At 38.5% G+C, this 25,795-nt stretch overlaps 2 protein-coding genes across 3 annotated transcripts; one reads left to right on the top strand and one right to left on the bottom strand.

Moving 5' to 3' along the window:
• The first annotated feature begins 5,610 nt into the window (after nt 1-5,610).
• On the top strand, nt 5,611-15,773 carry spi1a (Spi-1 proto-oncogene a). Its single transcript, XM_072670466.1, has 5 exons — nt 5,611-5,854; nt 6,094-6,181; nt 8,958-9,127; nt 11,450-11,606; nt 13,119-15,773. The coding sequence occupies exons 1-5, from the start codon at nt 5,831-5,833 to the stop codon at nt 13,424-13,426; spliced, it is 747 nt and encodes a 248-aa protein (XP_072526567.1). The 5' UTR covers nt 5,611-5,830; the 3' UTR covers nt 13,427-15,773.
• On the bottom strand, nt 15,612-25,462 carry clpxb (caseinolytic mitochondrial matrix peptidase chaperone subunit Xb). Of its 2 annotated transcripts, none has more exons than XM_072670447.1 (15): nt 25,134-25,462; nt 24,738-24,804; nt 23,991-24,151; nt 23,744-23,864; nt 23,443-23,597; nt 23,125-23,284; nt 21,842-21,883; nt 21,052-21,231; nt 20,474-20,638; nt 19,622-19,710; nt 18,343-18,507; nt 17,942-18,244; nt 17,743-17,835; nt 17,447-17,553; nt 15,612-16,803 (listed from the first exon to the last, which is right to left on the bottom strand). In XM_072670447.1, exons 2-15 carry the CDS (start codon nt 24,790-24,792, stop codon nt 16,713-16,715), a joined length of 1,887 nt encoding a protein of 628 aa, XP_072526548.1. In that variant the 5' UTR covers nt 24,793-24,804; nt 25,134-25,462; the 3' UTR covers nt 15,612-16,712. The 2 variants fall into 2 exon arrangements, with proteins under 2 accessions (XP_072526548.1, XP_072526556.1); XM_072670455.1 differs by having other exon boundaries at nt 21,052-21,228.
• Nucleotides 25,463-25,795: the final 333 nt, after the last annotated feature.

Genomic DNA, 25,795 nt, shown 5'->3' with positions numbered 1-25,795 from the left:
TGGATGAAGCTGTGAAGTGTGCCTTCTTCTCCTTCTTTATGTGTTTCCCCCTTTATCCTTTTATTATCCAGTTTTTGTCATATAATTTTGTTTTTGTATTATTATTAAAAGGACAATTTAAAATAAAAGCTTTTAGATTGTACTGAAGTGTAAGGCTGCCTATCATGTCTGAAGGTTCTCTGATGAGATAAGAGTGAGTGCATTGCCGTGTGGTGTACAGAACTATCAGGAAGGTGTTGTTTTCTGTGCTGATAGATGAGCTGGACTAAAGACAGTTACAGTGAGGATGGAGCTCCTCTGGCCTGTTGTGCAACAGAGACAGTGTGTGTGTGTGTGTGAACAGATGTAACGGACTTCCTGTGGTGCCATAAAAAAATACCCTGCAATGCACTGTTGGGAAAACACGAGATCACAGAGACCATGCACACACACACACACACACACACACACACACACACACACACACACACACACATGCACACACACACAGGCACTCACACGATTAAACATAGCATTAGAAGTATCAGTCCACTGGGCAGTGAACTTTACACTCATATTCTAAAGCAGATGTTGATAAAGTTGATATAAGGTTGAGGACAAACAGACATCGCTGAAGCTGCAAATGCAATACTTTAACTCTATGTACTGACTGCAGCTAAAAAATCCGCTCAACAATGTCACATTCCATAGCCAGACACATCCACCACAGCCATTCACATTTACACAATGGTCAAGAGGAAATGAATCCGAAAGCTTGTAACTTCTCCATTTTGTGTGTGTGTGTGTGTCAGGGAGTTTGTGTGTCAGGGTGTGAGGGAATTATAGACCTACGTCAAGCCTGGTGGTATGGTCACACTTAAATATCACAGTATTTTCCAAATATGTCACAATATCTGTGAAATTAATAAAATGAATGAACGCACACATGCTGAACACAGCTACTCATTTTTTACATGAATGTCTTAACCTAACATAGCCTTTTTTGTTGATGAAATTCTTCCTCTCCTAAGATCACACCAAAGGGAGGCTTGGTACTGAATATAACCTGACTTAAACCATATTTCCACAAATGTCTTTACATTATTCTTTTTTATGTTCTTAACAGCGTCCAGCAAATGACATTTATTGCAGTAAACTTAGTTAAGTTGGTAAATTGTCACTGTCATGCAATAACTAGAGGAATAGAAATGGTACAAAATGTTTTTATATTGGCTTATATTGAAAATTAAGAAGGTTTTTTTTGTTCTCCTGTGAAATTGACATTTTGGATATATGAGCTTTTTGCCTGACAGAGACAATCTTTACTGCACTTAAGCACATTCCTGCACCCGCAAATCAGCTGCCCCAGGCGGTATACCCGGAAGAGCGCATAAAGCATGTGCCGATCAGTTAGCTGGAGTCTTTGCGGACACCTCTCTCGCTCTCTCACTCCACCATTGTCCCTGTTTCAAAGACTTTTACCAAAGTCATTACCTGCTGAAATGACTGGCTCCTGGTTGCTCTAATCCCTGTCATAAGCAAGTGCTGTGCTGCTCACTACCTGTCACCCTGGACCCATTGGAATTTTGCATTCAGGGGGAACAGATCTACTGATGATGCCATTGCCCTAACTCTGCATACTGCCCTCTTCAACCTGGAAAAGAAGAGAATGCTGTTTGTGGACTACAGTTCAGCACTCAACACTATAATTCCCCCAAGGCTCGACATCAAGCGATATCTGGGTCTGAACAGCTCTCTGTGCAGCTGGATCCTGAACTTGATGGGCAGACAGCAGGTGGTAGGGATGGGTAGCATCACTTTCTCCTCACTGACCCTCAACAACAGAGACCCCTAGGGCTGTGTGCTTAGCCTACTCCTGTACTCCCTGTACACCTACGACTGCACAGCCAGACGCATCTCCAATGTCATTCACTGATGGCTTGATCTCAAACGACAAGGCTGCCTAAAGAGAGGAGGTTAGCTTTCTGTCACACTGGTGCTGGAAAAAATAACCTCTCTCCAAATGTCCCCCTATCTCCATCAATAGGACCACTGTGGAGAGGGTCAGTAGCTTCAAGTTCCTTGCTGTTCACATGGGAAGAACATGGACAGAACACACCACACAGGCTGCAAGAAGTCACAACAGCACCTCTTTGCCACATTGACTTCCTCAGACAGCAGCTGGTGTAAAAACTGGAAGATTTGGAAGCTGAAACCCAATGATTTGCTGGGCTGTGCACACCACCCTCTGCAGGACTTTGTATGTATAGGATATGTATAGTGTGTATAGTGAATGTATAGTTTGTGTATAGAGTATGTATAATGGGTATAGTGAATGTATAGTTTGTGTATAGAGTATGTATAATGGGTATAGTGTATTTATAGTTTGTGTATAGATGATGTATAGTGTATGTATAGTGTAAGATTATATATATATATATATATATATATATATATATATATATATATATATATATTCTGTATTTGTATCTGTATTTTGTGGTATATATTTGTGTTTTTGCCATCGTGAGGGACTAAGGTTTTCACTTGTTTAATGTGGTATGACAATAAACCTGATTTGTTTTGTTTTAAGCACTTATATGAAGTATTTCTAGTTTATTGAGGTGTTTCCATTATTTTATACTTCCACCTACACTCCGGAACCTCAGAGTACTTATATAGGCCCGTTTCTGTCTACTCCTCTATTTTTGGCAGCATGTGCCATTACTCTGTTAAAAGCTGAATTTTCCACAATGTCATAACCAATCACAGTATTTGTTTTACCAAACCCCACTTCTAAATACTTGCCCAACGGTAGCTTAGCACATGTACAATTACATGGGAAAATGAGGGAAATCTGAGCCATTTCAACTGGAATTGCATGTAAGGAAGTTGGGTACTTGGGTACCACTACTAATACTGGTCAAGGGTGCAAAAAGTGCAATACTTGAGTTTAAGTATGAGTACAGTTTTAAAATCACAATTAAGATAACTTGGAGGTATAAATAACTTGTGTAATGGTATAGAGCTGTCTACATTTAAGTATGCTCAAGTGAATAAACTACCAAGAAAATAGAGAGCAAGCAAAATAAATATTTTCTCCTGGAAATGAATTGTGAAACACTACTCAAAAACGCACATACTCCTAAGTTTTCCCTACCTCTGATATTGGTGTACTGGTGTGGATGATAAATCACCCAGCACTCCCATGTGTACATGTCAGTGTATAAGTATTCCTAAATATATAAAGCTGAAGGTTTAATAATTCACATAAACATGTTCCATATGATGAGAAAAGATTCAGGGAGATAATTCACAATAATGTAGTTTGACCTCTGGTGACCTTTGAAATAGCAATGTTAGTTTAGCATGAAAGTAAATAAAATGACAAAGATTGTGATAAAGATTAAAGATTAATTCACCAAAAACTGAATGTTTTAATTGTATTATTTTATTATTATATCAGATGCCGGTAACGCACCCACACTGTGCAATGTAAACATTCTGACATACATTTGTGTATAGACTGTGTGTAAAGTTAATGTTCACTGGAAACACAAAACAGATTAAGTCTATGAAAGCCCCATTACGAACCGCTCTTATGCGTGCTGCAACAGTAGCCAGTTCCTCAAAACTTACTGACAACAGTGCTGTGCTTTGATTAAAAAACGGAACAAGACTCTCTTGGAACTTCACTTTGGGTTAACCCTAATGTTTGTGACACATTTCAGCTCATACAATGCACTAACACTAATTGAAAATTTCCCTTGAATTGCTTGGGTTAGCCAGTACTTTTGTATTTAAAAAGATTACATATTTCCCATGAACTCAGTCCTTTAAAGTGACTAATCTACAGTCAAAGGTTTGGGCACCACTGGTCAAAATATCTGTCACTGTAAATGGTTAAGTAAGTCAATTCTATGCATTTTTTTATTTGCATCTTTTACAGCTTCATAATAACAAAAAAGGAAACAAGCCTGAAGCAAAAGTGTGGGTGCCCTGCATAACCAGTACTTAGTAACACCTCCTTTGGCAGGTATCAGAGTTTGTACATACTTTTTGTAGCAGTCTTTCAGTTCTTGTTTAGTAGATTCATCCTTGCTAAAGGCCTTCAGTTGCGATTTGTGGGCTGTCTTGCATACACTGCTCTTATGAGGTCTATCCACAGATTTTTAAAAATGCTTAAGTCAGGGGACTATGAGGCCCATGGCCAAACCTTAAGTTTGTGCAACTTAAGGTAGTCAATTGTGGATTTTATGTTTAGGATTATTACCCTGCTGCAGAAGCTATCCTCTCATCACAGATGGAATGATGTTTGCTTCCAGAATTTGCTGTTCTAAAATAGAAGTTCAATTTTAATTTCATCAGTCGACAAGCTGTGTTTCCAAAATGCATCAGGCTTGATTAGATGTTTCTTTGAAAATGTCTAATGTTGAAGCTGTAGTGAGAATGCAAAAAAGAAAACCATGAAGGTCAGATTTGTGTAGGTGAAATCTTTCTGCCTTTTGCAATCAAACAAGGTTTGATTTGGCTTTCCAGCAATCCTGTGCACAGTTCTCTTAGAAAGTGTTCTTGGTATCCTGAACCTTAAAAAAAAGAACAAAAAACAAAACAAAACAAAAAAAGCCCTAATGACTGTGAACGGCAAAGCTCTAATACATTATGTGAAAGCTCAACTCTCTTGAGGTGTCCACACTTTTGTGTAGTGCTCCCGACCTACTACTTATCATATTTCCTTTCTCTACCAATTTTTACTTGGCATTACAACTTCACTACTAGTTGTACTGTGCATTACTGTGTATGTGACCAATAAACGGATTAAATTTGATCTGTAACTTTACGCCTTTTGGAAGTCAAATCATCTTCTACGGCCATGACTATTTACAGCAACAGAACTACAGAACCAGGGGTATGCAAACCTAGATTTTATAATTCAGTTTCCAAATATATTTCAATTGTTTTTTTGTTTTTTTTTTTAAGTAGGTTTTATTTTTACAACCTTATGGATTTTGTCAGACCAGAAATGTCATTTAATAGCTATGACCCAGTTAAGTCATGTAAATAGTCTTTATTTCAGATGACAATCTATAATTTATACAGATCTAAGAGTGGTTATATGGTGGCAATAACCTACTGTTCCAGGATGTAAGAGGCAAGAAAAAAATCAAACATTTAAAAAGCAAGACACATTTAATGCATTTCATAATAAACCAAACAGTCAACATTTAGAAATCTACAATAATAATAAAGGTATGAGTAAACCTTTGAATCGGAGCAGGATTGGTTGCTCTGAGTGGGCACAGGTACACTCTTAAAAATAAAAGTGCTACAAAGAGATGCTATAGCACTTTTGATTCCCTAATGAACCATTCTGTGAGTGTTTTTCTAAGCTTTCAGAGAATCTCAGAAAACCTTCTTTACCAATTCAAAGGTTCCACACATATATTTCTTCTACAAAAATAATTCTTTAGGAATCAGGGACTAAAAATGGTTATTTCATAGCATTGGTCTAAGAACCCTTTGTAGCACTCTTATACCTAATAGTGTAACAACAATGCGATGAGTCACAGGCAACATCTGACGAATCAGAATCAGGAACTTACTGTGGCGACAGAGGAGTCAGTCAGGGACAATAAAGTGCAGACTGTCAGACAGATCCGCGACCATTTCAGTTTTCTTTTCTCTGATGGTAGTTTAACTGAAATAGACTTCCTAAAGCATTTACACACAAAAGAGACAGCAAAGGATACATATCTGGAGAAGTGAATTCAGCTTATGCAATGATCTTTGAGTAACTGCGAAACAGGGAGAAGTGAGCACAGTGAGTAACGTATGACTGAGAACCAACAGAATGGAAAGCTGTGTCATTTCACCTGTAAGTATATTCCCTTTTTCTACTCAGTGCCATGTTTAATTAGAGACAGTACCCTCTACATTAGCTTGCAGTATTTCATTAAAGTACAAACAACTGGATGGGATGGAAAAATAAAATCATTTGAAAAAAGTTTTGAATTGGATTTTTTTGTAATAAGTCATCTTATCTTAAAAGGTAGACCAGGCTAATTTATATTATAAATTATTTTTATAAATGCATTTTTTTTCTCAAACTCTTAGTCAGAAGAAATGATTGCCTATGATCAAGTCATTCGACCACCGTATGACTTTTACCCGTACCTGGCCAGCGATCCGGATGGACATTTGGGTGGGTATAAAAACAGCTCATTAGCTTTCAACTTTGTGTTTTGGCTTCAAAAAAAAAAAAAAATCCTATGAGTTTATTTGATAATAGTGATCAGATTTCCGATCAGCAAATTATCTATCAGAACATTCAATGCAAGGGTCATTAACATAAAGTATAAATGGGAAAATATAAAATATAAAAATGGGAAGAAATGTGAAAAGCAAATGACTTTGGTTAATGGCTTCATGTCAAAGACATGACATTGAATTTAATGCGTATTTTGAGGCTGTGTGGTCCTTCTGCTATGTCACTATTGTGATTTGAGTTAATGACACACTGGGTTATTGTTACACCACCATTTAAAGAGGATACTGCTCCATTTCATGTCCGCACTTTGGGAAGTCTGAATACACTCCTTCCTGTTTATGAGCAGAAGCTAAAGACTGAGCCACCTGCATTAAAACGACCATGTAATGCTGAACAGACACTGTGGATCAAGAACTCACTAGTCTGAAACGCTTGATTAATGAGTGTTCAAAATCTCTTCCAGCTTCTGACTCTTCAAACAGATCCGACTCTTTAAACAACCACTGTGCCTTTAAGATTGAGTTGTAAATGAGCTCTGTTCTGATTGGCTGCCCTGTTTTGTCCCTGATTGAAAAAGCAGTCTGGGCTGAAATTTCCCAGTTTTCCCTGCTTGGCTGTTTCCATAAGCCGAGAACAGCCAAGCATCTCGCGCTCCAGACATTCTGCCACAGACCCTTTGTTAAAAGGCTATGCTTATCACATCAAAGTGAATGGGCAGACAATCAACAGTCATAGGCAGAATGAGCTAAATGTGCCCATGGTTGTGACCTCACAGTCATGATGAATTTAAAAAGAGCTGTTTCTGCAGATTCATTTCCATATACTTGCTGCACAGACACAGGAGTGGATGAAGCTGGAACTTTAATAAAGTCCTTTAATAATAAATAAAATAAAAAAATAATTAATAATAAAGAAAGCTTTGTAAAAGGGAGGATAGCGTCTCTACCGTTGCTTCTCCAGGATTGCCATGCCGGCAACCGCATTATGTGACTTTGGTAAAGTGGGCAGGACAACACTCACAAGAACTGTGTAATGCTGTGTAAACCTAGTCATTGTGTAAAACCCTGCAATGTTTCCCTACAATGACAGTCTACCTGCTTCTGTCACTTTCAGTGATGGCTCTGTACCTCTCGGCTTGTCTAGAAATGCATGTGTAAAACAAGTCCTTTAGGAGTGGCTCAAAGTGAATTACTCTTTCCAACTGTAGGGGGAGCCTAGGAGTTCTCACATAATGTTGCTTTAAGTATGACCTAGTGAAAGCTATCAAACTGTCAAAATATGAATATAAGGATAACTTATCCTCTGATGCATCCCTACCAGGTCAGTCGAGCAACTTTTATGGCTACTTGGAAGCTCAAAACACATAGTATAAAGACTTTTTTTATTACAGTTAATGAAGATTCACCTTTATTGTCATTTCTACTTAAGCAACAATAACATGAAAATGCAGTAAGATGAGCTTAGAAAGCTTAGAAAACCAGGGTCAACACTGAACAGAGAAGATAAGACTGCACAGCATGATCAGACTGTGTCAGCAAATACCCTTCATTACAAAGGCGAATGCACATTTGAGAGTTCAGTAGTGGAAAAACACAGGAGAATAAAAAATAAAGTGATCTGGTCTGATGAGTCAACCATTTTGTCCCACAAGGGAGCATTTGTGATGTACTCCTCCAAAAAAACAATACAGGCCTGAATTTTTAACATACAATGAGGGAGTCCAGCAGTTATGCTGTTTGGAGCATTTCCAGGCCTATGTTGAGTCCACTTATTTTCTTACAGGGACATGTCATTGTGAATCAATAGATGGGAATTTCTTCTGGGAGTTGTCTGTTGGAATGGCTTAATGAGTGTATAAATGATGTAAATCAATATGCTATGGCCTTCACACTCATTAGCTCGCAACCCAAGTGAACATATGAAAATTTAGACTTACATGTCAGACAGCACTCTCCATCATCATCAACATACCAACTGAGGAAATACCTTTAGGAAGAATGGTGTTTAGTCCCTCCAGTTCAGTTACGCAGACTTGAAGAATCTAATGAAGTTATTTGGTGGCCCAACATCTGGTCTTCAAGACTAGGAGAAGAAGTTATTGTATTTGAGTATTGTACTTCAGTAATATTGCATGTATTTAGTTTGCTAATTTATCTTTTGGCGAGGACTAGTACCATCAGTTTGTCCCTGCATCATAGACTAACAAGCAAAGACCACTTTTTACTTTTCTATATTTGGACACTTTTATTTTGCTGAAGTAACTCAAAGTAAAAAAAAATTACTCATACTTCCACTTTGAGTAGGATTTTGACACAGTGTTCACGCTTTCACTAAAGTATTTCACAATGCCCATTTTTGAATATATTATAAATGCATAATTTCTTGGTACACATACTCTACAAGGGTTCCGTATAATACAGGAAAGAGGACCATTGAAGAACCCTCTTTTTAAGAATACAACCAACTCAAAAACAGCATCTTTGGACCTATGGCATTATGTTTTTGAATGAATTTTAACACAATACATGTTTGTTGTGTATTGTTTTTACTGTACTGTACTATGTATGATTAGGGTCTATGTTGTGTGGATGTATCCATTGTACCGATATGCTTTATTAATATGAATTTGAGCTACTTTGCATATTGACAGATAAATCCCCAGTATTCTGAACTGCAAATTACAAACTCTTTCTCTCTCCCTTCTCTCTAGAGAGTGGCTGGGACTATCACACTGTTAATCCTCACTCGAGTGAGCTGGAGGTCTCTCCAAGTCCTCACTTAACAGAACTACACACTCCTCTCCCTTATTCATATGGGGAGCCCTATCACCCTTCTTTGGATCCAGGACTGGGGCCACTTCTGCCTGTGGTTCCTACTCAGGTTGGCAGTTTCATTATAATATATATTATTTCAATAATATTTGGCATTTCAGTTCAGTTCAGTTCAGAGAATTAACAGATCCACACTGTAACCAATCAGCGAAGACATGCTCAGTGTCTGGAGTTCTATGGAGGTTCTATGAAAGCTTATGATTACCAGTTAGATTTGTGCAAATGGTATGTGTAAATTACCACACACTCACCTCAGATCTCATTACCAAACACACATCCTGGTTTACCAACAACATTTAAGCGCATTTTGATTGTGGATAAACCATTGCTCTAAAAATGGACTGGTGCATTCAGTTTCTCAGAAAATATTTAAAGTGAATGTGAATCTAAAATCAAAACTGTTTGAGTGTTATAGTGAAATGTGGTCTCCTTTTTCATTTAATAATAGAGGGTTTTAGGGGTGGCAATGAATCATGATAATATTGATTAATTCCTCCACCCTCTAACTATATAGAACCATGACTATTCAAAGAAGCATCTGAATGTTCAATGGTTATATGCCAGGTAAAATCGTTCTTTATATTTAGGCAAATTCTCTTGTAGATAGTTCTTTATAGATGGTTACAGGATTTTGAACATTTGAAAATAAGATATGGTATGATGACTCAATTTATTAAATGAATCAATTTAATATGACAAAAAGTATATTAAAGTAATGCTGCTACCAAATTGGGAGAATGTATGATGATCTTGAGAGGAGTTAGACGAATGTTTCAGGCACTGTAATGATGAGCTCTGGGCAGGATGTGACAGGAGGCCTCTTCTATGAGAAACACTGAAACACTGCAGACATGCAGACTGATTGCTCAATGCTGTCTTTTCCTGACTGAGGACTGTGGCTACTGCCGTGGCTCAATCAGGGACGCACAGCAGACCAGCCTCAAACCTTTACACAAACACACACACACATTCAGATACAGGCAGAAATAGAATTTACAGGTATTGTTTAAACCAGTTATGCAAAATATTGAGCTATCCTATTAGCTATTATGCAAAAAAAAACCCTGCATGGTTCATTTCATTTTATTTTGACACAGTAGAACAAATCTCTATAGATGAGTCACTCTATCGATGGGCCAAGCAATCATCTGAGCCATGATGCAGAGTCATTCTGGCAGCAGGCTGAGTAAACATCCAAGCCGTTATGTAGCTGATTAAGGATATAACTAATCTGTGATATGGAGTCACTCTGGCAGCAGGTCATGGAAGCATTTGGGTAATGCTGTACAGTGACCAATGGAAACATCTGAGCCATGATGTAGTCTCACTCCATTTGCAGGCCATGAAAACATCTGAGTCGTGATGTAAAGTTGCTCCTACAGTGGGCCACGGAAGATCGTGATTTGGAGTATCTCCAGCAGCAGGCCGTAGAAACATCTGAGCTATGATATAGAAGAGTGAAACTGTGAAAACATTCAAGTCATGATGTAGAGTTGCTCCAGCAGCTGGCCTTGGAAACATCTGAGCCACGATGAAGAGTCACTCCAGCAGTGGACCATATTAACATCTGACCTGCGATGTAGAGGCGCTCCAGCAACTGACCTTGGAAACATCTGTGCTGCATTATAGAGGCACTTCAGCAGCATGCCGTGGAAAGATTTTTTCGTCAATGTAGTCTCAATTCGTTAGCTGGCCATGGAAACATCTGAGTCGTAACGAAGAGTCGCTCCAGCAGCTGGCCATGGAAACATCTGAGCCATGATTAAGAGTTGCTCCAGCAGTTTTAAAAGTATTTAAAACAATGTGTCACTGAAAATGATGCACTGTTTTGCAGATTTTTTGTTGACCGGTAACTTTTGCAGACACTTCCTCTTTCATTTTAAAGTAACTCTGTGGTTTCCAAGTATGCTGTTTCAGGATTGTGTTATCCTAGCATTTATCTTGAACACAGTAAAATGAATACTGCACTGAAATTCCCACAACGTCAGGAGAAAAGCTATTTGAAGATTAATTAAATAAACAGATTTTGTCTGATTGTAGTGATTTACATGTGAGGTTATAAATGTAAAAGGGTTCATTATAGCACTGCACATGGGTTCTTAGAATTTTCGGTGCTATGTAGAATGATTTTTCTATAAAAAATCAAACATCTACAACCTTTTAACCAGGTAAACAGCCCTTACCTATAATAAAGAATCATCAAAGACCCCCCCCCCCCTTAAAAAAGCCATCAAAATTGAATACTTTTCCACTGCTGACAGATTAATATTGTATAATTCATTGATTACTGTAGCAATTAATAAAAACATGTAATCCAACTTTCGTCTGATTTTGAAGGAAAGTGTCTGATGAACATCATGCTTGTCCACAGTTTGCGTACGTCTCTCACTCGTTGTACCAGCGCTCAACTCCTGCCCACTGCAGCACAGACGATGAGGAGCCAGGGGGGCGCAGCCCACCCTTCGAGGTGTCTGAGGGGGAAGAGGACCATGATGATCAGCATGCTAGCACCTCCAGTGCCATATCAGGTCAGTTCGGAATGTAAAGGTCACTAATGAGATTTCTTCATCACTGCCTGTCCTCTACACCAGCAACTCCTAGAATGCTGTTCTGCTGTCTTAATGCCTTTAAGGCCTCTAAAAGATCCCGTTGTTAAACTAGAAATCACTGTGTTTGTTCCGATTTCTGTATCACAGAAGCAGGGGACCAAGAAGGGATTTTTTTGTCTGAAGTTCATTTATGCATTTATAGACACTGATTCACAGTGAAATAAACAATCTGTGTCTGCCGATACAATGCAAAAAAAATCCAGTTTTTACTTTTTAAGGTCATGTACACACATGTTGGCCCACATGTTGGTTTTTTAACAAAACTAATTTGTACAACTGTACAACTTAATGCAACTTCATTTAGACTTCATGTACAAATACAGGTTAGCATTTGAGAGATTGAATAAATAAAAGCCCCAGCAGTCTAGCAGCTTTTTCAAATCTGAGTACAAAACCCATTTAATGCAGTTTCTCCACAGATTCTTTTTTTATCTGGGATTTGTTCGATTTACAAGGATAATATGATCCATCATTATAAGAGCAGAGTTGTGAACAATCTTGTGGTGTAAAAACACATCATGAATCTGATGTAGACCTTTTGTTAGGACTTTTCTCAATAACAAATTTAATTAATTATTAGAAAGATATTGGTGAATAAAGCCCAATGATATTTGTTCTGTGTTTCGTTCACTGCTCTTTAATCTTTTCATGCTGGAAGAGTTGAGGAGGATTGCAATAAATGTCATCATTTATTTTTGTCCAAACAGCATTAAAACATTCTTTTAAATAACCATGTTTGAGATTAGACATTTGTGATTGGAAGTTTAGACCAATGGACTAGTTGCCTCCTTCTTATTGTCAGGTATCTTGAAATAATCTAAACTCAAATAAACTGTGCACATATGCAGACTCTGGCAAGGATTTCGCTTTGCTTGTGAGTGTTAAATTAAGCTGATAAACAGCAGGGTTGATTGCCTTCTAGTAGCTCTTGAGAACAACAGGTGAAGACAACACAGGGGATTCATGGGACAATCCAGAGAGGCCACTAAGCCAGTGTTTCCCCACCAGCATCAACAAAACACCAAGTAATGGAATTTTATTTTTCTCTACAACTCTGAAGGATTTAATTTCTCACAGCACCTTCACTTGATCTTTTGTTGATGCCATAACCACTTCGAATTCTCCCTGGAATCTCCCTTGTGCTCTGTTTAGGTTTATCTTGGTGAAAGACAGCCATGGCACTGTGTTTACATCATTTTCATAGTCACAAATTGTCCTGTCATGGCGTCTTGTGCCCTGTTATGTGGCCATCATCTACAATGTGGAGTAGCTGATGATTTATTTCTCTGTTTAATCCCAAAAACAAATCAAACAAATATTTATGCTTGGAATTTATTTCAAGCATAAATAAATATAACATGGTAATAGTGAAAATATTATTGTGTATGTGCAGCTATGAGTGTCTTCAGTCTTTTTATTTTGGTTCTCCAGGCAAGAGAAAAATGCGTCTTTATCAGTTCCTCTTGGAGCTGTTAAGAGATGGGGATATGAAAGACTGTATTTGGTGGGTTGACCGAGAGAGAGGCACCTTTCAATTCTCTTCCAAGCACAAGGAGGCTCTAGCCAGCCGTTGGGGCCTGCAGAAGGGCAACAGGAAGAGAATGACCTATCAGAAGATGGCCAGGGCACTGCGCAACTATGGCAAAACGGGAGAGGTCAAAAAGGTCAAGAAGAAACTCACCTACCAGTTCAGCAGTGAGGTGCTGAGGAGGATGCCCGGGGAGAGAAAGTATCACTAAGTGAGAGAGGATTGCCACAGCTCTGCGCTGCACTATGCCAGAACCTCTGCAGAACACCGAGGTCCATTTTCCTCTACTGTTTATCTCAGGGACTCTTAGGGACACACTAGATATTTTTTAAGGAATGGTCTGAATTTTATGATTTTCCTCCCTCATGTATGCAAAGCTGGAAAATCCTGACAGCGTGACATAAATTGTTTCAAATTGCTATATATTTGCTATACACATTTGTCCAGTCTACATAAGGAAATATGGGAGTATATTTTTAGTTTTATAAACATTGCAGTCTAATTTTAAAATCTAAGGCCTCTTCATTAAGTGAAACACTTAAAGATCTTACTCCTTGCAGCTTTTAACTAGTGACTGGTCATTAACAAGTGAGTTGAGCCTTTCAGCTGGCACTTTCCTGTGAACAGCAGGAGTGGCTTTGCATATCTAAGGATCTATTTTAGATAGTTTTTTGTGCAACACAAGACACATAGTTAGATCATGTGAAGCTCTTGCTGAAAATTCATCATATGCATTCGACACACATTGACACATTTTGTTGTTTTAAATTGAGAAGCAGTAAACACAAGCTTTGTAGCTAATCAAACAAACCACACATTTTCAGGAAATCTTAATGCACAGTTACTCTGTCGGTCATAAAAAAATTAAATAAAACACATGTACTAACATGCCCTCCTCTAAGCAGGCTTGCAAAGCAAAATCTTCATGGAAATCTTCATTAAAAAAAAAAAAAAAAACTTAACTTATACCTTACCATAAAACTATGTTTTGGAAATAGGTGATGTGGACTGATGAAGCCAAAATAGAACTCTTTGGTTACAAACAGCAAAGTAAAAAAGGCATCTGCACTTCATGAAAAGACCACCTTGCCAACTGTGAAGCATCCAAGTGGATCTATTATGCTTTGGATTGTGTTGCTGCCAGTGTGGAGAGAAGACTGGATTTCACAAAATAGCAGCAAATCCTGGATGCAAAGGTCTTATATCTTTTGAAAGGCTGAAGCAGAACAGAGGGTGACTTCCACAACAGGATACTATCCAAAGTACACCTCAGAATTCACCATGAACTAACTGGACAGACACAAACAGAAGCTTTTTGGAACCTCAACATCACAGAAATGTGAATAGACCTCAACAAAGCTTTGCAGCAAGATGACCCAAGACAGGACTAAAAAGCCAGAGTAACGAGTAACTGTGCATTATGATTATTTATGGAAAATACTGCATTTTTGAATACCTGAAGAGGCTGTGTTTACTACTTCTTCGTAAAAAAAAAAAACTGTACATATGTGTATATAGCAAAACCATTTAGGGCAAAAATTTGGTAGAAATTCTGACTCTGACTGCATTGCTGCACATTGCACAATACATTTTTTGCCAATTAAAAGATGGAACAGAACAAGATAAATTGACAGACCAACATAGGTCATAATATCAGTATCTTATCAATATCATAATATCAAATATGAAATGCTTGCAATGCTTAGAACAAAATGCCATTTGGGAGTTCTTTTAAGTTCCTAAGACTCCTTTCACGCCTAGTCAGTAAACACCTTCAGAAAAACACAGATTAGTGGGGCAGATTACAATTGGAACCAACCTTTTCAGGAAGCTAGAGCTCCAGGAGGTTGATCAGTGACCACTGGATTAAAGAAATTGTTGTGTGCCGCCCCCTATATGTTTAAAACTAAAATTGCACATAACGTCCAGTACATTTTCATCCTAGAATGCCCGCACGACAGATAGTAACAGAGCAGAGCAAAAGGAAATGAAAGAAATAAATATTTAAATGAATATATGACTATGTTTTTATCAAAGTCTGGGTGCCTAATATTTGTTTAGTTTAGGCAGTTCAAAAAAAATGCTTACATTTAGCATCACATAAGATCATGTTTTTAAAAATAAGAAATTGCGTGTATAAATAATATATATATATATATATATATATATATATATATATATATATATATATATATATATATTAATAAAAATATATAAATGTTTATGAATATGTCAGCTCTATACACTCCTAATAAAAAAAATAAGTTCTCTAAGTGACGGTGTGAATAACCTTTAAAGTGGTAAAAAAAATTATAATAATTATTAAATAAAAAAGGGTTTAAGATGGAGGCCATGATGAGTAAAACAACAAAAACAAAACAAAAAAAACACACACATTAGAGACATACCTTTTTATTTATGTTTAAACAATGACAACTAGAAATCTTTGAGATTTCAGACTTAATGGCTTTTGTGGTGTTTTTTTTTTTAAATGGAAGAAAAATCTGATCTCACTAAAAGAATGAAGAAAAGAAATAAAGAGAGGAAATTGAAAGTAATCTCAGTGTAATCCTGTTTAACACTCTACTATGACTGTGTCATTCAATACAGTGTACTCGGTTGTGTGCGCTGGCGTGTATGTGCAGGTTGTATTTCTAGACCACAAGCAGTACTGAGACGTAGTAACCCTTATAAGCTACGCCACTCCAGAGTGCCTGAGGTATGAAACAAACAGAACATACAGTACATCTATTATGAAGACTGGGTGGAGAAAAGCCAGCTGTTCTAACACATTTGATCAGAAGGTTGGAAGGGCTTTAAGATCACAAAGCATTTCTATCCGCTTCCTCTGTTAAATTATAGGTAGTTTAAAAAGAACGAAGACTACAAGACTAGAGCAGCTTCACATTTTACATTGCGTTTGTAGAAATCAATACCATTGTTAAAACAGACGGATGGGAAAACAGGACCGCCATTATCCAGCATGGAATACTATTACTGAGAAGAGGGGAAACAAGTCGCACCTAAACTACTGAAATTCATTCCCAGCCAGAAGCCTTCAAGTGTTTATAATCTGATCCCATTGAGGGCAATCCTCCCTTTGCCCTCAACTGTGCTTTCACAAAAAGGTCACTCACAAAAATCTTATTTTGAACAATATAGAACTATCTTTAGATATATATTTATATATATATATATAAAAATGTTAACAATCTCCAAAGTTTGCAAATAAGCCGTAGAGCTCACTGCATTAGTGTGTCGTGTTGTTCTGTACATGATTTTTGTTTTACAGGTTACGAGAAAAGTGGGACCAGATTGATTAGAAAATCCACTGCTCTTTGTCCAACGGACATTTACACATAAGAATTAAACGTCCCCGCTTTAGGTCTAGATGAGGTCCCCGCTCCCAGCCCCAGACACGTGATAGCCACTTCTTGTGTTCAGAGTGACTGCGTTCCAGAGCTTGGAAAGATCCTGAATGATTCACAGCTGGATTTTCAGTTGTTGGCAACATCTGCCTGTCTCGGCCAGTTCTCCTCCTCAATGGCAGAGTCGTATTCCTCTTCTGTAGTTTCTTTAGCTGGAGCCCTGCATATTTATATGCACACAGACACACATACAAACACATTATAGCTTTATGAAATCTGTCTGATTTTCTGTCTGCACTCTACAAAATAAAGGTGCTTCAAAAGGTTATTTAAACAATACCGCTAAAGACCCACATTTGGAGTGTGAAGAACCTTTAAATTGGAAACTTAAGTGAAGGCTTTAAAAAGGTCCTTTACACATACGCATATCTTTACAAAACCAAAAGTGTTTCTCCTATGACATTGCAGCTCAATGCTGGAGGGCTTTATAACCCTCTAGCCCATGCCTGGCATCAGGCATGGTGCCAAAAGATTCATGTTGATCTGCTCCCGAAAGTCCTATTCTATTGCCAGTACTTCTCTACAGGGACTACACAAGTGGTGTGTATGCATTTAAACATCTGGGTCAGGAATGGGTGCAACTTAAAGTAGCTGAATGCATTCACCTCACATTTATCACATTTATCTCAAAAAACCAACAGCAGTTTAAAAAAAACAAACAAAAACTTTGCTTCATATATGTTGCTTTTGCTGACATGTCACGTCAATTCAGAGTAACATTAAAATGTGTCATGTTGAAGCAACATGGTCCAAACCTGTGCAGAACTATGAATGAATCTGAAGGAGAGGCACACAAGGCTTACCTCATGTAACGTGGCTCACTCTTGCCCAGGACCACTTCCTTATTCAGCTCCACAGTCATGATGTCCGAGTGTGGCACCTCAAACATGGGCTCCAGCAGGAGCTTCTCCTGAAAAACAGAATGCACAAAAGCTGTCAGGCTTCACTAGAGCTAGCCAGACAGAATAATAATAATAAAAAAAACACCAAAAAAAAACACCCCATAAAATAAAAATAATTTTTATATGTACATATGTAAAAAATAATTGTATAAATAATAATAAATAATTGAGGCAGAGAGAGTGTACATGTTGCTCACCATGATAGATCGGAGTCCTCGGGCTCCAGTCTTCCTCTCAAGAGCTAGTCTGGCAATGGCTCTCAGTGCATCTGGGGTCACATTCAACTCACACTGAAACACACAGGACCTTTATCATCCACAGCATCACCTCTTTATTAGTATGTGCATAATGTGGCTCTGTGAACTGATAAGTTGGGTTTTTGGGCCTACTATTCACCTTGTCCATGCTGAAGAGGGCCTGGTACTGTGGAACCACAGCATTGCGGGGCTCTGTGAGAATGCGAACCAGTGTATCTTCATCGAGGCTGTGCAGAGGCACCACAACAGGCAGTCTTCCCACAAACTCAGGAATCATACCAAACTCGATAAGATCCCGTGCCTCCACGTGCCTCAAGAGTCTGTCCTTCTCCTCAATCTCTGCCACTGCATCCATCTCACTCCCTGAACTATTGGCCAGATCTGCTGCTGCTGCTGCTCTGCGTCCTTTTCCCAGGTTAGAGGGTGTGCCAAATCCAAGGTACTGCACCAGACCAAGGATACAGAGTGAGTAAAGATGTTCAGAGGAATATTAGCAGAAACAGGAACTTGGCACGAGTTAATCAGAAATGTCTCCCTCACTTTCTCATTCTTCCTGCGGCTAATGATTCGGTCCAGTCCGTTGAAAGCCCCAGATGCCACAAACAGGATGTTGGTTGTGTCGACTTGCACGGTTTCTCCTCGCAACTTTCTGCTGTTCTTTTCTGGAACGTTCACAATAGTCCCCTCCAGGAGCTTCAACAAACCCTGAGCAGAATGACATTGCAAAAAACATCATCTTTCATATGAAATAAAGGTCAACCATCAAGGTGAAGAGCAGGGTTTATCCACTGAAGAACATGCTTTGCTTATGAGTTCATCTAACAGTCTGGACACAATAGAAGCTGAATGATCTCAGATGTCTCTGGATTCCTACTGGCACAAGCAAGCGTTTAATGTTCTTACATAGCTTTCAGCTTTATATTTTGCCATACAATGGTACAATCTTGGTGTGTAGATGTTTGCTGATCTTGTACAGACATTGCCAGCCAATCATGTGCTTTCTAGGCACATTTCAGGTTAGTTTTTTCCAAACTGAATTTGTGAGCTTTGCTGTCTTATAACAACTGTGGAGAAATAAAGCACTTCTCTGGGGAATGTATTACATTAGGAAGACAATAATCTGTTTACAGCCATTAGCCTGAGCTGGACCTGACTTAAAAGCCTTTCATACACACAACACCACTAGTCTACAGTAAGGGCGCTGCATGAATAGATTAATACCAAACAGTTACTGGAACTCATTGTGAATCCTTACAACATACAACTGCTGCTTCTACTTCTATGACAAAACAGCTTTCCAGTCTCTTTGAATATGAATAGAAATTTGAATATTATTCCAGACAAAAGAAAAAACAGACACTGCATAAAACTGTGCTCCATGGCATACAGTGGGCCTTATTCAGCAACCATTCTTTAAAAAAGAATTTTCTATAAACCCATTTATGGAGCTTTCATGACAATTCTGACATTCATCAGGTGTTTTCTTATTTAGGATTTGTTGAATTTACTACAACAATGGGATCAATCATGATAGGAGCAGGACTGGACTTTTCTCAAGAACAAATTAAAGAAAAAAGGAAGATATTGGTGAATGAAGGCCTTTTCAGATGTATTCATTTCCTAGATATTTCCTAGGTTTTCAGAAGCGTACACAACTTCCACCTTTTACACTTATTCTACGTCCTCGTTTTTGCTAAAAAAATATAAAGCAGTTCAGTAGCCCAGTAGCCCAGAGGCCCAAGTGGGTACATGGCGTTTGAGAGATTACATCACACAGTGGGACATGACCACTTCTGAAGAAGCTGCTTTATATACACACCTGCTGGACGCCTTCTCCCCCTACATCTCTGAGCTGGTGGATTCCTGGAACACTGCCAATCTTATCCACCTCATCCAGAAACACTATTCCTGTGGGATTAGCGTACATTAGAGAGGAGCAAGCGAGAGAGAGCGAAAAAGAGAGATGAAAACAATGATGATGTGTCTGAACTCTATATTTCACCAGAGCACCTATAGAAACTGAATCCTGTGTTTTGGCTAAAGTTCCTTATCTTTATAGTCCAAAGCAGGAAGCCTTAAGAGGTCTCTAGTATTGGGTAGTACAGAGTACAGCTATATCACATGGGAAGTAGTACAGAAAAAAACAGATAAAGAAGAAGCTCGAGTTAATTTGACACGCTACTTGTGTAGCATTTATTGGGGTAAAGGCTTAAACAATGGTTTCTCTTACTGTAAGAACATACTGACAAAGTATTTTGGATTTTTTTTTTATATATATATAAAAAGACTACTTGTTGTTTGGCCTGTTTTGATGAATCATCAAAATAACCAGCAGTTTACTCAATTTGTAATCAATAGTGAGAGCCCTCCACACGTCTGACCATTTTTAGTCTTACGAAAGAATGTGTAGCCATAGTAAACACATAACTATCAACACTCCTGCACTCCATACCTGACACTCCTGACCCTCGTGTTAAAGTGTATGCAGTCAAATATTAATAACAGGTCTGGTAATGCTGACCTGCAGTTTATGTTTACAGTTAGCATGTTCCTCATACATTGTTGATAATTTTGTTTAATGCTGAGATATGTGGGATACACTGATTTTTTCCAAGTTTGCTTGAGACATACTGAAATATACAGCATGTGTCCTCTCCACAAAAATAATCACCTTGCTGGGCTTTCTCCACTGAGTAGTTGGCATCCTGCAGCAGTTTAGCGATGACAGACTCAATATCCTCACCCACATAACCTGCCTGAGTCAGGGTGGTACAGTCACAGATGGCAAAGGGCACATCCAGGCATCTAGCCAGAGTCTGTGCCAAAAGGGTTTTACCTGAAAAACATCAGCAAAATGACACATTTATAAAAACAAGAATTTGGTAAACACATTTCAATTTTGGGGAATTTTCTAAAATCAACACAGGATGAAAATACATATAGTACACCTAATGTTTGGTTAAATGTCCCTTAGCTAGCTGCACCATGATTGGATATTTGACCACTCTTCTTGGCTGAATTGGTTCCGTTTAATTGAATTAGTTTAGCCATTACGCTAGCTAGAACCATTTTGTATATATGAGTTAATATATGGTTTGAATTATTAAAACAATATGGTTAAATAATACAGTTTTATCATGATATTTTAATGCAAGCTTAACTGCAAATCTAAAAAAAAAAAAAAAAAAGGATAAAAAAATAAAATAAATAAACAGATAAGAATTCTTTAAGAAAATGTTGATCACACACCAGATCCTGTAGGGCCCAGCAGCACAATATTGCTCTTCTCCAGTTTGATGTCAGCATGGATGGAGTCAAGCACCTCCCCACCCCTTTTCTCCTGAGGAGCTTGCTGACTGGCCTGTTGCTGAACAGAAGCGCCAAGAGCATTGCCATGGGGACTGATCCCAGCAATCTGAAGCAACTCTGCTGACAGAAAGGGGTCACAATATCAGAAAACGGTTGTAGAAAATGTGTCATTGTCATTGGACACTGTGACTTTAAATCCACCCCCCCCCCTTTCAAATAAAGGAAAAAGAAAATACATGAGGAATGAAAATTGTTGTTCTCAAATTGATTATCTGTACAAATGCTGATTATATAACATGCTCAGTATGTGAGTTTCTATATATATATAATAATTTATTTACACTAACATTTATGACCAGGCCTGACTCACAAACAGCTCTTAACAGGCAAAGAGTCAATGGCACTCAAATTATGTCATTAGTACGCTCTAGTTTCTATGACCTGTACTCCACAGGCCAGTGTAAATCTCCTGCCGGCCCAAGTCCTATAAATAAAATCATCTAGCAGAGCGGTGGTGCAGAGTTACCGACCACAGAAGTGCTGTGTAAACTGGGTCACTAGGATATTTTATTCCTCTGCACAGAGGTCAACAATGCACCTACACACTCTTATGTACTCCTAGCAAGCACTACACAGCACATGTCCACATAATGTATTAATAATAGGAGCAACAGTCATGTGTGTTTTTATATTTTTTGCATTATTACAACAATTTACAGAATTCACTTACTTGTAAATCTGTATTCATCTTCTCGTCTTCTGATCTCTAACTCTATAGAAAGTTAAACAGAAATATTCTAGAAATTATAGGGTATAACAGTTGCTGAAAAACAAAGTCCTGGGCACTAGGGGATGGTACATGTAAGGATTTAAAGAATATGCATATGTAAAATGTTAAATCTCATTTTATTGAATATTACATATTTAAAAACCTGCTTTAAAAGTGCCCTAAATGGAAATCTGTATTTACCTTGGAATAGATGAATAATAAGGGATCAGTATATGAAACTGAGCAACCATAAACCTCAAACACTCTCCTTATTCAAAAAGAAAATACTGTACAGCCAAAACGGAACTGTAAAATATTTTCGATTTTAAAACCCAAAAACTATTATGCAACAATTTCAGCTAATTTTAGTTGCACCACCAGAATTTACATACACTCAGCACTCTAGCGAAAGTCCTTTCAAGCCCTAATGCTGCAACACATTAAAAAGCGAGGAGTATAAGGCATTCTTGATACTTTTAGTCAGTTTTCTGGGACAAGCAGCACATCACCTCCAGACTCTGCAAGTTATATGGATATGGTTATTACGTGAACCAGGCCTTGTGATCAAAACTATTTCTGTGTTTATAGAAGGGAACCTCAAACTTGGTGAGCGAGGAAGCAACACTAGCCCATGGCTTTTACCCATTAGAGCTTACCACAAATCAGGAAACAAACTCAAAGGTGCAGCACAAGGAAGCAAGCAGGTGCTAGGCTAAAACCTAACACACAAACCGCTACAATCTCTTCTGAAAGCTAACTGCACAACATGCCGAGAGGAGACTAAAAGGTCACAGACCAGATAGCAACGGGGGGAGGGGTAAATAATAATAATAATAATAATATTAACAATGTTCTTGTTACAGTGCAAAAAAACCATGCTACGTTATGTTAGACTATGTGGCTTCTGTGAGCAAAGACCAGGAAAAAAAACTGCCAATAAAAAGAGCAATAAAAGCTGAACTCAGAGAAAATCAGCATGCGTCATTCTGAGGCAAAATAACAAGGTTGTAAACAGACTTGTTAAATAGCATTTGAGCGTTATTTGTTCCAATTAAAGTCACATATCTATTATGTATGCATTAAAGAACAAATTAAAATACTGCATAAATGCATTCTTTGACATCTTTAATTCAGGATGAATTGGCTTTAAAAGAGCTTGCAAGTCAAATGTGTCACAAAAAGTTGATCCAACAATTTATCTAACATTTTAAGCTGAGCAAAACACGTTGATCAGTAGCACTAACCTCGAGGAGTCAGAGAACTTTGCTTTTCTGCTTCCACTTGCTGCCTGCCTCCCGCTGGGAGGTTGTTGTAGATCCGTTTGTAGTGATTGTACACTGCAACTGCCAACACTTTCTTTGCATATGACTGGCCAACTACATATTTATCGAGGTAGGCATAGATCTGCAAGGAAGCAAAACAAAAAGTATAGCTTAAGTTTTGCATTCAGTCTTTTATCAGACTTTTTTGTGTAGTTTAGAAAATGTACCTCCTTAAAGTGGTAAAACCTAAATTCATCAGGACTGTTAATACTCCTCAACAGTTGGTGTAGTGGACCGTACCTTTTTAGGGGGCGGGGGAGGTTTCTGAGCAAATGCCAGTTTAACGGCTTCAGCGGCAGATTCTGCCTCCTTATTCAGACCCTTCTTAGAGTCAGTCTCAGAAAGCACCACGAAGAAGTGATGACACTTTTCACATTTCACAAAACGTGTCGATGCTAAAAAGTGGGAGTAAAGGGGCACATACACAAGCGTATATAAGACCAGGGCTTTAAGGTGCACGGAGACATGTGATAATAAATGATCCAGGTTATTTAAAGACAAGGCATTTAAAGGCATCATTTAAGTAATGAGCAACACTTACACACAAATGTCTCCACATGTGTGCAGGGGTCTCCACATTTGGGGCAACGTAGGTGACTGCCTCCCTTTCCTGAGCCCCCCGAACCCATGGACCTCTTTCCAGCCATTTCTGTCACACTTTTCTGCACAGATATAAACATTCATTGAAAATGATTTCCACTGCTATACAGCTATAACAACATAACCTGAGAAAGATCAATAATCAGGCTTGCTCTGGTCAAGTGAGGTGAAGTAAAAGAAAAAATTACCTTTCCTCCATCACTGGATCCACCATTTGGTGTGTTGTCTTTTGAGGCAAAACACACCGCTGTCTCGGAAAACAACCTGACCTGTACTGTTGGAGGAAGATGAGCTTCACGGGACACTGGTCTACTGAGGGCAAAAAACTGAATGCGTGAGCCTGAAAAGCCTGCAATTAGAAAAAAGTGCATTCAGGTCACTCAACTTTAACTGAGAACACTGCATGGATCTTTGGCCAAGTCCAATAATTCAGACATACAATTACAACTACTGTTAAACTGGGGCAATGGTTTGTTAAACTGAGGCAATGGTTTGTGTCTCCAAATATGATTTTCCAACAAAGATATTTGAAGGTATTTTCCAACAATAATATTTGAGGGTCTTTGGTCTTCTCTAAATATAAGGCATTTAATTCCTCTCTTTATGAAATGACGTATTTAAGGAAGTCAACAGTCCACATTTCAACACTTTCCATTTTGATTATTCTACTATTTGCAATGCATTCATTTACACATTTTAAATGCAAATAAATGAATTTCTCTGTAATGTGAATCCAGATGGATTTAGCTGCAATTTCTATATTTTAGAAATGTGTAAATACCAACAGATTGAAATGAGCATCGGCCCAAAAAAGGTGCAACAACAACAACAACAACAATAACAATAACAATATCTCGATTAAAGTTTGCTGCATAAATAAAAATGTTAAAATATAATCCTGAGACATTAAAACTCGTATCTCCTGATGTTCTCACCTTTTTGTGCAGAATTTAAAAGCACCCGCGCAGCAGATGTACACGAACAGGACATCTTTACTGGGCTCTAGAGAAAAGACAAAAGACCAGAGATACAGCTGAGAAACACGGCAACTAGAAACGTTTACTATTGGGCTGTAATTTATTGATAAAGCTCATTGATAAAGATACTAAATTAAGAGATTAAAACAGAGTAAGACAGCTAATGAATACCATTACAGTTACAGGCAAAACACAGGAGCTGACTGACTACCTAGCTAACGCCATCAACAACATAAAAATAAAAGACACTGCTACCTCAGGGAGCTAGCTAACAAAATGCTTGACAGCCCGTCAGTCAATCGCTTTAGAAACAACAACCCAAGCACAGCAGCTGGCAGACGTTTCTGAACCTACCCCGGTAAGAACACAATGTCCGAGTGCAAACACCAAGCAGTCCTGACACTGACAGCTCCGCCAGAAGACCCTCTTAAATCGCTAGCTTTAGCTTTAGCTCTGGCGTTAGCAACACAGCGTCCAGCTCTGGACTAACGGCGATCCCTGTAACTTTACAGAAAAGGCAGATCTCATGCCAGGGTACAGAAAACCTCCAGAATACTGTGAGTGTTCCCGAAATGGCCGCTGCCCTCCGCAGAAACCTCTCAGTGTGATGTAATCTCTAAAGTCGGTCTGGCTGTGTGTGTTTTCGCCCCTCTGCGCTGCTGTGTCACGTAGAGATGACTGAAGGTCTGTTTACACCCTCACATGCTGCAAAACACACTGCTCGCCTGCACTGCCGCCTGCCGTAGCGGAGCAGCTCCTGCTCCACCGTTAGCATGCTGCTTTTAAAGTTGGGAATTTGGGACACACAGCCTACTTTCTCTTTCACTTAGACCTTTATTAAATATATACTGTGAGGTAATATGTAAAATAGGGTGAACTGTACAATACCCCCTTTTGCCTTTTCCTGATATTCCTGTTTTAGGCTACAACGTCTAAAACATGGGTAGCCTAGATAGCTATACAGTCATGGGTAGAGGTTTGGGAGTGAACATGGCCTCTACGTGAAACTAACCTGT

The sequence above is a fragment of the Salminus brasiliensis genome, chromosome 2 (genome assembly GCF_030463535.1).
Source record: "Salminus brasiliensis chromosome 2, fSalBra1.hap2, whole genome shotgun sequence".
Taxonomy (NCBI): domain Eukaryota; kingdom Metazoa; phylum Chordata; class Actinopteri; order Characiformes; family Bryconidae; genus Salminus; species Salminus brasiliensis.
This window is presented reverse-complemented; position numbering and strand designations above follow the sequence as displayed.

Bases quoted from the DNA above. Each gene is read 5' to 3' on its own strand.
- spi1a (XM_072670466.1), top strand. From the start codon at position 5,831: ATGGAAAGCTGTGTCATTTCACCT. The intron at 9,128-11,449 runs GTTGGCAGTTTC...GCTTGTCCACAG, and splicing joins TGCCTGTGGTTCCTACTCAG to TTTGCGTACGTCTCTCACTC. The intron at 11,607-13,118 runs GTCAGTTCGGAA...TTGGTTCTCCAG, and splicing joins CACCTCCAGTGCCATATCAG to GCAAGAGAAAAATGCGTCTT.
- clpxb (XM_072670447.1), bottom strand. From the start codon at position 24,792: ATGTCCTGTTCGTGTACATCTGCTGCGCGGGTGCTTTTAAATTCTGCA. The intron at 23,598-23,743 runs GTAAGTGTTGCT...CCCACTTTTTAG, and splicing joins ACATGTGGAGACATTTGTGT to CATCGACACGTTTTGTGAAA. The intron at 17,554-17,742 runs GTGAGCAACATG...TCTGTTTTTCAG, and splicing joins GAGGACTCCGATCTATCATG to GAGAAGCTCCTGCTGGAGCC.